Source organism: Schistocerca nitens, chromosome 2 (assembly GCF_023898315.1).
Source record: "Schistocerca nitens isolate TAMUIC-IGC-003100 chromosome 2, iqSchNite1.1, whole genome shotgun sequence".
Classification (NCBI taxonomy): Eukaryota; Metazoa; Arthropoda; class Insecta; order Orthoptera; family Acrididae; genus Schistocerca; species Schistocerca nitens.
The window spans coordinates 121,210,291-121,224,500 of NC_064615.1; the positions used below are offsets into that span (position 1 = coordinate 121,210,291).

The following is a 14,210-nucleotide window of genomic DNA, read 5'->3' on the forward strand; positions in this document are numbered from 1 at the left end:
AAGCATGGGAACAATGCAGTAAGAAGACATCTGAATACAAAGCAGTTCCTTTATTCAAACGTTAACAGACACAATTAATTGTGAAACCCATTTACAATGTAAGTTGCCACAAAAATGTCTATGAAAGAAATTCTCAATTCAGTCAGTCCAGTAATCCCCACAACTCATGAAGGCATTACACATGCACACTAGGGATGTCCATTGTCTGTGTTTGGAGGAATCAGTTGACACAGTTATTTAAGAGAGCATGAGAAACATTGCTAACGTTCTTAAAGCATTGTAAATAGAGCTGATCTAACACAGTGAGCAAGGAAATACGCAGATACAAATAAATGAACTTGGAGATATTGTGAGCATATCTAATCTAATACAGTTATCAAAGCAAAATAGAAAATACAAAAAGGAATTTGGGGTACTGTGGGTAGAATTAATCTAACACAGTGATAAAATCACAAAATACAATACAAAAATAAATGAACTTGAAGACCATAGCTGAAGCTAAGCTAACACAGTGGGATTTTAGTTCCTAACAGCCAAAGGGCTGGTGCTGCAGTGATTTGTGTATAGTTTACAAAAGGATGTCTGATCATGCTGCACTCATTGTACTTAAATAGGCTCCATGAAGTGGATACTCCATGTTCAGGACATGAGACAACTAGGTGGATGTTGAATAATGCTACTGTGAAATATGGTATCAGTCTCACCTACTAGTCCTCCATAGGAGCCTTTATTGCTGTTCACTTTATAGATACATGAAACTGACTCACCATTAATGTCTTCACGGGTTATGCACCTCTCTGGAAGCATTATGGAAAGCCATTAAGTTCTGATAATGAAATAACTTGAACATAAACTTAACACCAAAGGAATGTTAAATCGTTGCACATATCATGTGGACAGCTCAGTGTTTGTGCAGGAAGTGCCAGGAGTTGGGAATGCTTCCTGTAGCATGCTTTAGGGAAACTGCACATGTTGCAGCAAAAAGGCACGTAGCAGATAAATCTCTTGTCCTTGGAAGGACACAATTCTTGCCGGGTGACACGTCACAGCACGAGATTGTGTGCTAGAGCGGGTGTGTAGTTGGCACAAATGCATAGTAATGCATCACCACAAGAACATAAATCTGAACGTCAATCATAAAATTTCAAATAATTACTTAATCTTATTTAGATCTACAATGCCCATTTTTAGTACTGCAACAGCCATCTCAAGGTATGAATTGTTCCTACATGGTGCTGAATTTTTTTTTAAATTGTTTCATTTTGTTTATTAACATTAGTAATAAAAGCTTCATAACTTTATATTCATTTTTTAATTCACAAAAAAGGCACATTTAACAATGCAGCGCATTCAGTACAAAAAAGAAGTGCAATCTGTCTTTTACACCTCATCAGCAACAACTGCTACTTTCCAAACTTCCAAAAAGTTACAATAAAAGTGACCAGTGACACTCAACTTGCCATACAAAGCTATTTATGTATTGACCTTTACATTCAAAGGTGAACGTTATAAGTTATTAATATTTTATAAAATTTACATTGCATACGATTTTCAAATTATAATTCAAAAATTACATAAATAATAATAACAATAATAATAATAATAATAGTAATTTTGGTAACTTGAAAGGTTTTCCATAAAATTAAAGGACAATAAATTCAATACAACTTTTAGTGGTTTGAGTCTCATGTGCCCTATGAACAGTATAATAATAAGTATTTACTAAATTTAAATTTGTGGCATAGGACATCAGTAATTTTGTAACTAAGCAGCACTTGTATCATCTAAACATGCTTGATTTATGAGTCATTATTTCTATGTACTGTGTCAAAAAATCCCTGTTTAATGGGGGTGGGGCAGAGAGGAGGGGCAGAGGAAAGGAGTTTCACTCTGAATTTTTATCTTCAAAACTATATGATGTAGTTAGCATTTTTCTCATGGTATTAAATCCATAGTAAATCTATTATGAACTTTCAGCATATTTTCTAATAGAAGCACATAGTTTTGACTTACACAGTTCGGAATAAAGTTCCCTAACAGTGACCATTTTCACCTTCTACACCATTGTCAACTGAGTCAACATCAAAAACACCATCATTGTTATCTTATACAAGGTACCATCTTTATTGATATTACCCTTGATATCAGCACTAGCCCTAAATCTCACAAAGGCCCTGTAAATATGTAGCACACTTCAACACATAGTTCTCGACTTGTCGTATTAATATTGAGAAGTACTCTGAACACCCAAACTTTGGTGTATCCAGTGCATGTTCACAGTTTCTCAAAATTTCTCTTACAGTATGTGATCCAAATCACCATGCTCCTTCAAACAATGGCAATTCCAGGTTGGACTATCAACAGTATCATGAAAAAGATAGATTGCTACATACCTTAAAGATGCCACATTTAGATGCAGACAGGCACAACAAGAAGACAATTATGTATCGGACTTTCAGCCAACACCTTCTTCGGAGAGGGAACACACACACATTCACACAAGCAAACATACCTCAATCACACATGACTGCTATCTCTAGCTGTTCCAGCTGCCTTGAACAAAAGCAACAGTCCGCATAGGGGCAGGAAAGGGGGAGGGATAGAAGGTGAGGAGAGAAGTGGAAAAGTGGGGGGAGCAGATAAGGGGAAAAGACTGGTGAATGTGTTGGCAACAATTGGTGCACAATGAGAGCAAGGGGATATGAATTGGGAGTAGGTGATAGGACATAGGGGGTGAAAATTGATGTGTGGAGGTTGTGAGGACAGTAGTTTACTGTAGGTTGAGGTTAGGATGATTTCTGGAACAGAGAACGTGTTGTAAGGATAACTCCTCTCTGTGTAGTTCAGGAAAGCTGGTGGTGGAGGTGAGGATCCAGATGGGCCAGATTGTGAAGCAACCATTGAAATCACACTTGTAATGTTCAGCTCAGAGTTGTGCCACAGGGTGGCCCACTTCGCTCTTGGCCACAGTTTGGTGGTGGGCATTTATCCTGGTGGACAGCTGGTTGGTCATCACCAATATAAAAGCTGTGCAGTGATTGCAGCAGAGCTGATATGTCATGGCTGCTTCCACAGGGTGGCCTGGCCTCTGATGGGGTGGGATAAGCCTATGGAAGGACTGGAATAGGAAGTACTTGGTGGGCAGATTGGGCAGGTCTTGCACCTGGGGTTGGTCCCTGTTGTGGAGGTTGGGTGAGTGGCAGAACCTTACACTGTGTCTGACAGCCTTCTCTTGTCTATGTCTAGGCCCTGCATCCTCTGTCAGTCAGTGCTCACTTCTGTCCTCCCACTTGTGCCCTGCTATTCCTTCCCATTCTGGATTGCTGCTTCTGTTTCATCCAGTATCATTTAGGCTGGAGTGGTTGGAGATAGTGGTCATGGGAGTGTGAGGTGTGCTTGCTTGCTTTGAATGTGTGTGTTTCCTTTCTAAAGAGGGGTCTGGTTAAAAGCTCAATGCATTACAGTCTTTTTACCGTACCTGTCTGCAACTCAATATGTCATCTTTATGGTGCATAGCAAACTATCCTTTTCATAATATTGTTCATACACTATGCTACTGCCTCAGACAACAACTTTTTCAAGAAAAATGTTATTGGAATAATATACAAAAAAATTGTTGGCACACATGCAATTCTTATGTTATGTTCCCAGTTCAAATTTTTATCATTGTTCAAACTTACTCATAATAGCTCATATATTGACTACATCTCCAATGTGATTTTAATATTCAACCAGGCTGATCTATTGTTCAATAAATATTTCCAAACAGATTCAAAATTTTCACAAATTTAGTACAACAGTTCTGCAGCTGTGTCCAAAATCACGTAGAAACATTTTCATTTAAATAGGTAGCACAGAAACCAAAAATATGTTAAGTGACTTATCTTCTTGTCAGAAACTGTAACATTCAAAACACATTTTATAACATTAGAATGTTTCTCAGATATAGTCCAAGGTTTATCAGAACAGCACAATACTAAGCCAAGAAACACTAAAATACAAATATATGAGCTCTCAGGTTTTCTTGGCATGATTGATGAAGATTAATAGTATGCTTTCTAGTCTTCTGCTGAGTTATTGCTTTTTATGTGCAATATTTTGGTAACTGACCCAGCCATCTCCTTTCTGGTGCTGTGAGTTTTTCAGAAGATGGCTGGGTCAAAATATTGTACACGAAGGAAAACAACAACTTGGCTGAACATCTGTTAACTGACTGTTAATAAAAGATATGTTCCTCTTTCAAAGCAAGAAAATTTCTCATCACTCAACCATGGACATAAATAAGTTTTTCTATTACAGAAGCATAAACCACTTAAAATGTTATGTGTTGTCAAACTTTCGTCAAGGAGACCAAATTAGATACAATTTTCAGTTCACCATTTCAGTGACAAAGAGAAGTACAATCCTACCCCTAAATTTTCCATATTCAGGCATAATGTTGGTTTTACACCCTACATCCATTTTTTCTTTTAAGCTTACTGGAAAAATTGTATACTTATTGAGCAAGGACAAACATAACTTTACTTTCAGATCTTGTAGTTATTCTTTCCTTCACCATAACTGGCAAATTATACAAACACTCCACAACGAGTCAACATCATTAGCTATAATAACACAGTGTTCCTGCAAATTGTTTTTGAACTACAGTAGAACCTCAATTATCCGACCTTCAATTAACCAACTCTTTGGACTATCTGACCCATGCTCAAAATCATGTCAGCATTATCAATCAGTTTTACTCCTGTCACAACAGGTCTGATGCTCTGAGTCACACTCCTTCAAAAACGTAAACATGCCAGCACTTCCTGTTTATTACGTAATTCAAATAAGTCCTTGGATGGATGGTAATTTGTTTAAAGCCTGGCTTTTTGGCGGATTTTTTCCTACTGGTAAAAAGAATTTAGGATCAAAAAAATCTATCACTCCATGTAGTTGTATTGAATATAATAGAGGGAAACATTCCACGGAGGAAACATACTTCCAAAAACAAAGATGATGTGACCCACCACACAAAAGTGCTGGCAGGTCGATAGATACACAAACAAACACAATCTTACACACAAAATTCCAGCCCTCACAACCAACGGCCACCCCACCAGGAAAGATGGAAGGAGAGGGAAAGATGAAAGGATGCGGGCCCCAAGGGAGAGGGCAAGGAGTCACTCCAATCCCGGGAGCGGAAAGACTGACCCTAGGGGGAAAAAAGGACAGGCACACACTCGCACACACACACACACATCCATCTGCACATACACAGACACAAGCAGACATATTGTGTCTGTGTATGTGCGGATGGATGTGTGTGTGTGTGTGTGTGTGTGTGTGCGAGTGTGTACCTGTCCTTTCTTCTCCCTAGGGTCAGTCTTTCCGCTCCCGGGATTGGAGTGACTCCTTGCCCTCTCCCTTGGGGCCCGCATCCTTTTGTCTTTCCCTCTCCTTCCCTCTTTCCTGGTGGGGCAGCCGTTGGTTGCGAGGGCTGGAATTTTGTGTGTATGATTGTGTTTGTTCATGCAGTTGTATTGTTAGACAACACCCCAAGCAACTCCTCTGAGTCTGAACTTCAACAAGATGACACGAAAACTTTGTTTTAGCCCTTCCCCAGCCCACCCCACATGACTTCAATAATCCAACCAGTGAACCAGTGTGTTATTGACTGGTTAAAATGACATTACAGAAGGAAATATGTCAGTGCTTTGTTAGAGAAAACAGAAGAGTCTTGTGATCCTGTTTTTAAGCAATGAAAAGTCACAAAATAAAAGATGCAATTTGCACAGGTGGTCAATCTTGGGAAGAACTTCAGGAAACTATTCTACAAAAATCATGGGAAAAGATTTGTCCTAGCCTAAACCAAGAGCATGAACTTCCAGAAACTAATAAGTCAGACACTGCAGATTTAGTGGCTGATTTGCAAACACTTCAGAATGATATCCAACCTGCTGGTGTAGAGGAATAGCTAGCAGCAGGTTGTCATTAATGAAGAATTTCAAGATGATCAGACCATCAATCTGGCTTTGCAATATTATAGTGTTAACTAAGAGGAGCCAGATGATGAATAAAAGGAAGAAGATGAAAAGATTGAGACACTCTGCAGCAAAAGATGGGTTCAAGACTACTCTCAAATATTTGAAATAACAGTCAACAGCTACATCTCTGCACATATTCTTGGGAAAGAAGTGGAATGATGCAGCCACTAGGTCAAATTTAAAGATATACCTAGAAATCCCTTTTAAACTTTTTAAAATAGATTTTCAGTGTCTAAAATTATCTGTTTTCCTTTTTCTTTATTAGAAGTATACATAGTGATTAAAACTTCCGGGCTAAGAGGCCGTGGTCCAATAATAGAAATACTTCTCCCTGACGTTTCGTTTCCAGCTGCGGGAAACATCATCTGAGGTGAGTCTACGTCAGTCTACGTCAGTCGTAGACTCACCTCAGATGATGTTTCCCGCAGCTGGAAACGAAACGTCAGGGAGAAGTATTTCTATTATTGGACCACGGCCTCTTAGCCCGGAAGTTTTAATCACTGAAGACGCCGGCCGTGAAAGCCTACACGCTATGATTAGAAGTATACATATTTTCTTAATTTTGATGTGTTACATAATTTTGAACTCTGTAAATGACTTTGTTCATTCTCCTGTGATTATCTGACCTTCTTAGCATTCTGACCACTCCCCGTCCCCAAAACTGACTGTTAATTGAGGTTCTGCTGTATTCACAAAAAATTTTCCGCTACTTTTCTCACCATTCAGTTGGCATTTGATTACAAATTAGTTCCTACACACAATCATTTTCTCAAAATTTAGATGTTAAACAATTTTCTGTACATGATGTTGAATAATCATTTGTTACTGAAGACTCAGATACCTCCTTTGCTCTTTATTCAGCTAAAAAATTGTCTTGAAAAACAAGAAAACAGTCAACCTTTCCATTAGTATTGACACCTCACTCAAAACATAACATCTTCCATTTAATTAAATGAATTAATTACAAATTCCTGTCTACTAGTTGCATCAGATACAAGAAAGCATTCAAAATTAATTACAGGGTTAGTTTCAATGACTAAAACAGATTCTAGTTCAGTCACATTTTTACTTTCAGGATGCTCTCTCAGTCATTATTCCTGCCTGCTGTTAATTTTTCTATTAATCATTTAATTTCACTGCCACATTAGATTCCACATTCCTCACAGTTGTTTTTAGAGATAGTGTTCTAGTCTGAATACCTCCTGTCTTCTCCCCAAGATTACAAATGCCACTCAGCAGCATTTCCATATACTGATGAAATCTTCTTGAGCTTTCATCCAGGTGGCTGCATCAAAATTCCACAACACTTTGATGAGTGTCATTTTCATCATATTCTGACTTCACCAGAAGTTATGAGCTTGAAAGTCATCTGAAATGTCACCAAATTTTGGTACAGCCACCCAGATAGCATTCATGTATTTCCATAGACTGTTCAAGACTTGATACTTTCTTGTCCATAGACTGTTCAAGATTTGTATCTAGCTGATTAAATAATAATTGATTGTTCCATGCCTTTTACACGCTCTTTACTGTCTAATGTTAAACATTCAATGGCTTTCAATCTTTCCTGATTTTCAATTTGATTCTATTTTATAAACTGAACTATTCCTACAAAAATAAATAAAAAATTCATATCATTATTCCTCTATTCTATGGGTCCAATAATTTTTTTTCTTCTTTAATGGTTTTGTTTAATTCTCCCTTGTCTGCTAAACCTTCACCCCCATTGGAATGCAACATGCCTACCATTGTTCAGGTGTCATATGGAGTTGGAGTACGTAGACTACAAGTTTTTGTGGTTGTCATTACTTATCTCTATTAACTGTTTGACTGGACTGTGTTACTCTGTCTTGAGATGGCAGACTCTGTTCTCAAAGATGCCAAGTCCATACCAGCTGGACACCTTGGCCACCAGTCACTACAAAATCAGTTCACATGCTGCTCCTTTATCATGCATGTATTTCATCTCCATTATTATATCCCGTGTTAGATTTTACTATAGCAAAGCTTCAAAAAAGCTCACAATACACATAAGCCTTTATTATTTAGTTCTGTCTTCTATGAGTCCCCACTGACAAGTCTTTCTATGACCATTCTCTTGCATGGCGAGATTTCATAGTCCATAGCAAATCTCCAAGGTGCGACAGTGTTTTTGTGGAAACACTTTCATGATAAGCAAGTACCTCCTTGTGCAGGAATCCAGGTTCTTATCACCCCTGCCTTGCAGATATACTGCATCCATGTTCACTCTCATGATATTTACAAAAGAAACAAAATTTTCCACACCGTATGGGATCCAAAACAAACACTTACTTATTAAAATAACAATAATGCTTGCTCAAGGTTGTAACTATCATTCATCCATACAATATGTATTGTGTACTGATGGATAAATAAATAAAAACAAAAATAAAAATTGGTTAGAGGTGCCGAGGGAATAACACAGCATTTCCCCAAAATGATACATCACCCCCGTCTATCTAGTACTGTTTCTATTTTGGGCTCAGTTATTGTCAAGTTTCCTGAACTTTTACTGTCACATGTGACAATAAAATGCAATAGAGCACTGCATAACATAAAATTTGTACTTAACTTCACATATCCATATCCTGCCATCATCAGTGCCGCCAAAATGATACATGTCCTTCTTTTATATACTCTTACCTCTTTCAGTTCCAACAATATTTATATTTTTGCTCTTGCAACATTTTATCACAGTAATACATGAAGTATTAACATCCTGGCCGGTCCCCACACAATGTAATCCCTGTTCACTTTCCATGACATCATAAAATTACAATGTTTGTTGAAAACCTCAATTCAACAGTGAATTGGTTATCTGGCAGGATACATGTCCTTTGTTCATATACTCATACATCTTTCAATTCCAATAACATTATATTTTTGCTCTTGTGACATTTTATTGTATTAATACACATAGTATTAACATCCTGACTGATGCCTACATATTTTAATCACTATTCACATTTCAGGACAGCCTAAAATCACAGTCTTTTAGTGTCTGAAAACTCACTTCACCTGTGAATTGGGTTGGCTCACTGTCCTTCAATTGTTTAAAGAGCTGAAGATGAAAGGTGATGGATTAGAATGTAAATCTGAATGTCAATCAGAAAGTTGTAAATAATTATTTAAACTTATCTCGATTTACAGTGGCTGCTGTACTTTCTTATTATTATTATTGGCACTGTCATCTTGAGGTATGAACTTTCACTAGATGGTGCATAAGGTTCTTTGTATTCATTTCATGTTGTGTATTAACATTACTAATAAAAAGTGGAAAAGTTTGTGTTCACTTTTTAATTCATGCAAGCAGACAAGGCACATTTAACAACACTATTTATGCAGTAAAAAAAAGAATGAGTATCCATTTTCATGCTTCATCAGTGACATATACCACCTTCTGAACCACGAACAGATAGACTATAAGTGACCAGCATTTTTCAGCTTGCAACACAATAATATTTAAATTTATGTATCGATCTGTACATTCAAAGGTAAAAGTTATATGTTGTTAATATTTTATAAAAATTACATTGCAGATGCTTTTCAAATTAAAATAAAAAATTATGTAAATAATAATAATAATAATAATAATAATAATAATAATGGTAATTTTTATAACTTAAGAAGTCATGCTCAAAATTAGAAGAGAACATATTCAACACAGCATTTTGAATTTTGATTCTTATTTTGAAATAATTTACATATTTTTATATTTGTACATAAGTAAAACAATACTCTACAACTCATTTAATCATAAATAAAAAGTGAACATTTTTATTATCTCTGAAGGAAGTCCATGTATTGAGTAGTATATTTATTTGAGTGTATTGAGAAGGACAATATTAAGGGAAAATGAGCCTTTGATCAGTTCCATTACAAGCATAATGCCGTCAGTGAAGAATTGTGTTCTACTACCACTACAGAAATGCAGAGGAGGAAGCTACTATTGTCAGAAGTACCTGACCTACACGAGGAAAAATGTCATTTACTATTAACCTTTCTGTGCCAATATTTGGATACTTATAAATCCAGAGTGAGGAAAAGACAGACCTAGAGGCCCATGGTAAACATGATATAACACTTTGGATCATCCACCAGTTGGCCAGCACTCCTGTAGGGTTTTGCCTGCTGAAAAATGGCTACTCCAAGACGAAGCAGAGAAGATGCTGCAAGATGACATCATTGAGCTCCAGAGAGACCTTGTTCTTCTCCTGTGTCGTTATGAAGTGTTTCTGTGTTGCCTACCAACACCTGAACAAAATCACAAAAAATTGCCATACATTGATGATACCCTAGACTGCCTGAAAGGAGAAAAGTATCTCTCAACTATAGATATGTAGATGGGCTTCTGGAAAATAGAGGCTGACAGGGCTGAAAGGGAAAAGATTGGCTTTATAACACCTGATTGCCTATGTGAGTTAAAAGTTATTTTGTTTGCAGCATGTAACGCCCCAGCCACCTTTTAAAGTATGGTGGAACACCTGCTTTGACACCTGAAATGAATGATGTGATTTGCTATCTGGATGGCATTGTCACTTTTTCTAAGGGCTTTGATGAAAATCTAAACTTGGTTCAAAATAGTGATGAAGCATTTTTAGACAGCAGGCCTCTGCCTGAATTTGAAAAAGAGCCTGTTTACTGCTAAAGGGAAAAAATTAATGGGCACCTAATGAATGGCAATGGAGTCTGTTCTGATCTCAAGAAAATAATAGAACTCACAGATTTTTTGACATCTTGACACACTCATGATGTGAGAAGATTTCTTGGAAAGTGCTCTCACTACCAGAAATTCATAACAGATTTTTGTACTATGGAATGCTCCTTACAACAACTACTGCAAGGAGATCCCAAATATTCCTGGAATGAGGTGCAAGAAAAATCTTTCCCAGTCCCTAAGGAGGCAATAACATTTTCTCCAATTATGGCACTGCATGAAAAAGTGCCAAGATAGCATTTCATACTGATACTAGCAATTATGGGGCATAGTTGTAGTACAAATTCAGGAAGTTGCTGAAAAGGTGATGACATATGCTTCCACAGTACTGTCCAAGTCTGTGATGTACTACTCTACAATAGAGAATGAGTGCTTTGCAGTTATTTGGCCTATCAAAAATTCTAACCAAATTTATTTGACAAATCATTCACTGTTGTGACAGACCACATTTGTCTGTGCTGGCCAACTAGCCTGAAGGACCCATTGGGATTACTGGCAAAATGGGTACTGTGGCTTCAAGAGTACACTGTCAAAGTTGTATACAAAATTGGATGCAAAAGCAAGGATCTTTCACGAAGTAGTTTGGTGGAACACAGCAGTGTGGATGAGATCTGTCACTGATGCACTAAATGACTTTGCTGCTGAACAGAGGGACATCCAGCACTGTGCCTTGAAAAACTGACCAAACTGGAATTGTATATGAGGAACTACCATCCAATTGGATAGAAATGTTTACTTGCAATCCCAGCTTATTTAGTGCCAGTTATTCTGGATTATTTCACAATGCCCCTACATCTAGCCACCTGAGATTCATGAAGAGTCCAGGTAGAAACAACCATGTATCAGTGGCTAAGTCTCCACCAATCTGTTAGGCACTGTGAGCCACAGTAAGGAATGCCAGTGATGGAAGAACATGATGCATTTGCCCTTGGGGCATTTCATACCAAATCTGCATGCAGAAGTGCCATTCCACCAAATTGGAATCAACCTCTTGGGGAGGATTGCAAAGCTGACAAATGAAAATTGAGATGATAGTTCTCACTGACTACCTGTCCCACTACACTATCACCAAAGCTGTGATGACTGCTGAATCTCAGGAAAAAGGAAAGTTCATAGTAGAAGACATCATTTTAAGGAATGGAGCACCCTGTGTGATAATCTCTGATCATGGAAAGATTGTCCAGTCAAGCCTAGTATCAGATGAAATTTCATGCTACGACATCACCCACAAAAAGACCGTCTTTGTTTTTTAAATGATAAATCAGAATTTCAAATATTTAAATACTGTAATAGATAAGTATAATTAAATTCTGAGTGGAAAAAGAATGATATAAGTAAAAAATGAGAACAAATGAAGAAGTTCATATGATAATTAAAATGATATTACAAAGGAATAGACATAAAAAATTATATTTGAATCTTTAAACTGAATAAAAGTAATGATCATAGTCATTTTGATACAGAAGGTCAGACCTCAGGACACCATGTATAATTCCATTTATTTATTTGTATTTATTTTATTTTATTTATTTATTTTGGTCAATTACACACAAATGAGGGTCCACCAGGGTGAATGGCTGCAGGGAGCAATATTTGGGATCTTGACCTACATAACTGAATAAAAGGTTTCGAATAGTTGACTCGTCCATTAAGGACCTCATTTGTCAGAATTGCTTTTCAGCTTACAAGAAGTGATTCCAACAGTGGCTGAGAAACTGTAGAGAAGAAACATATTATAAAGTTGTAGCACTAATAGTATTGATTATTAATAAACTCAATTTTCCAGTAGATTTAAGTTATATTTTGTAAGAAATTGTGCTTTGTGTCCTGACTCCTACTTCTTTCGCAGCATTCATGACTTGATCCCCCCTCCTCCTTACCGCCCATATGAGAATTCCTGGGTGCGACAATGGGTAGATATATGGTGATTTCAACTCTTCTCCTGCCAAATATAACTTCAATGTCTTATGTACCACACTACATTTCTTGGCTTCTAATGTTTACTTTGTATTGTTTAGTGATAAAAGATAAATCTTATCTGAAGTTCTTTTCAAAATTGTGATGATTTAAACAGAGTGATATCAGAAATGTATGAGAAACCATCCTTTTTAGGTGCTGACATTGTTCTACTGTCTCTGCGAACAACTATACCTCGCCCTGTTGTGTTCAAAGCTGATCATCCATTCCTGTTTCTGCTCATAAGTATTGTTAACAAAGCTATCCTTTTTATTGGAAGAGTTCAGGATGTAGAATCAAGGTAAGGTATTTTCTGCTGTTTCCTTTGCTTTAACATAATATTCACATTTATATTTTCTTGCTCACATTAAAATACACTATTTTCCATATTGTTGTGCATGCACGAATAGATTACCATTTTTTTTAACAGACGAGCACTGTACAGTAGATAGTCATGTGGGAAAGGATGACAGGGGCCACTTATTCACAGAAACACACATAGAAGTGATTTTGACCTAGTACACTGATTGCTAGTATCAAACTGACTCCTGATTGAAAAATGACTGCCCCTATTTATGGTCTTTATCCAGCCAGGATTTGTCATCATGCTGAAATTCATCTCTTTTTTCCTGTACATCACAAATTGTATCTTTCTTATTACTGGTATCTAGTATTAATTATAATTGCTCCACTATAGTCAAGTCAGCATAAGAAGATCCCTGACAACTAGCAGCACTATAAACAGTCTCTAACTGCTAAGGGTATATGACTGTAGATGAAAATAATAGTCATCTGTAGAGCTGTGACAACACTGAGGCATTGCCATAGTCATGTCATGTGACTGGTTGAGACAGGTGTAGGTGTGCGGAGTTGCTGTAGCCAGCCCACTGCAACTATCAGGAAACTTCTTACACCCACTTGATTATAGGTGCATGATAAAACAATAATTCATTTGACAACATATAAAATAAACTTTCCATAATGATCAGCAGCAAAATATTAATTACAGACCTTCCCTGGCACAAATGTGGATTTCCCTGTGAATAAACAATACACAAGTTTTGGCTAAGGTAGATCCAGATAAAAAATCTATGCTGCTCTGTTGCCGGCTTTTATGTGATGATCGTTTTTCTTTTTGGCTAAAACACAGTTTGTAAAGTGTTCACTAAATGTTGAGTTCATTAAATGAATTTAACTTAATCTTAATTAATCTATTTGCACTGGAAGTAACTTGTATGTTTACAGTTGCATAATCTGAGAGTCTACCATACACATCTGTGAGCAATACTGTTTTTTTTTTTTTTTTTTTTTTTTTTTTTTTTTTTTTTTTTCAGGTGAATTCTGTTATTTAATTTCAGGAATGTTTAAAGAAATTCATGATATTAGATTAGATTAATACTTGTTGCATATAACATGAAAACAGCACTTCACAATGAAGTGGAAAGTATCAGTTTAATAAAAAGATTACTAATTTATATCTCAAAATTCATCTA

At 36.7% G+C, this 14,210-nt stretch overlaps 1 protein-coding gene across 1 annotated transcript in view; it reads left to right on the forward strand.

Moving 5' to 3' along the window:
- The window catches only part of LOC126235805 (serpin B6-like), a 286,482-nt gene that overhangs the window by 253,230 nt on the left and 19,042 nt on the right, over positions 1-14,210 (forward strand). Inside the window, exon 8 of the mRNA XM_049944634.1 lies at positions 12,874-13,018. Coding sequence (XP_049800591.1) covers positions 12,874-13,018 — 145 coding nt within the window. The remainder of the gene's footprint in view (positions 1-12,873; positions 13,019-14,210) is intronic.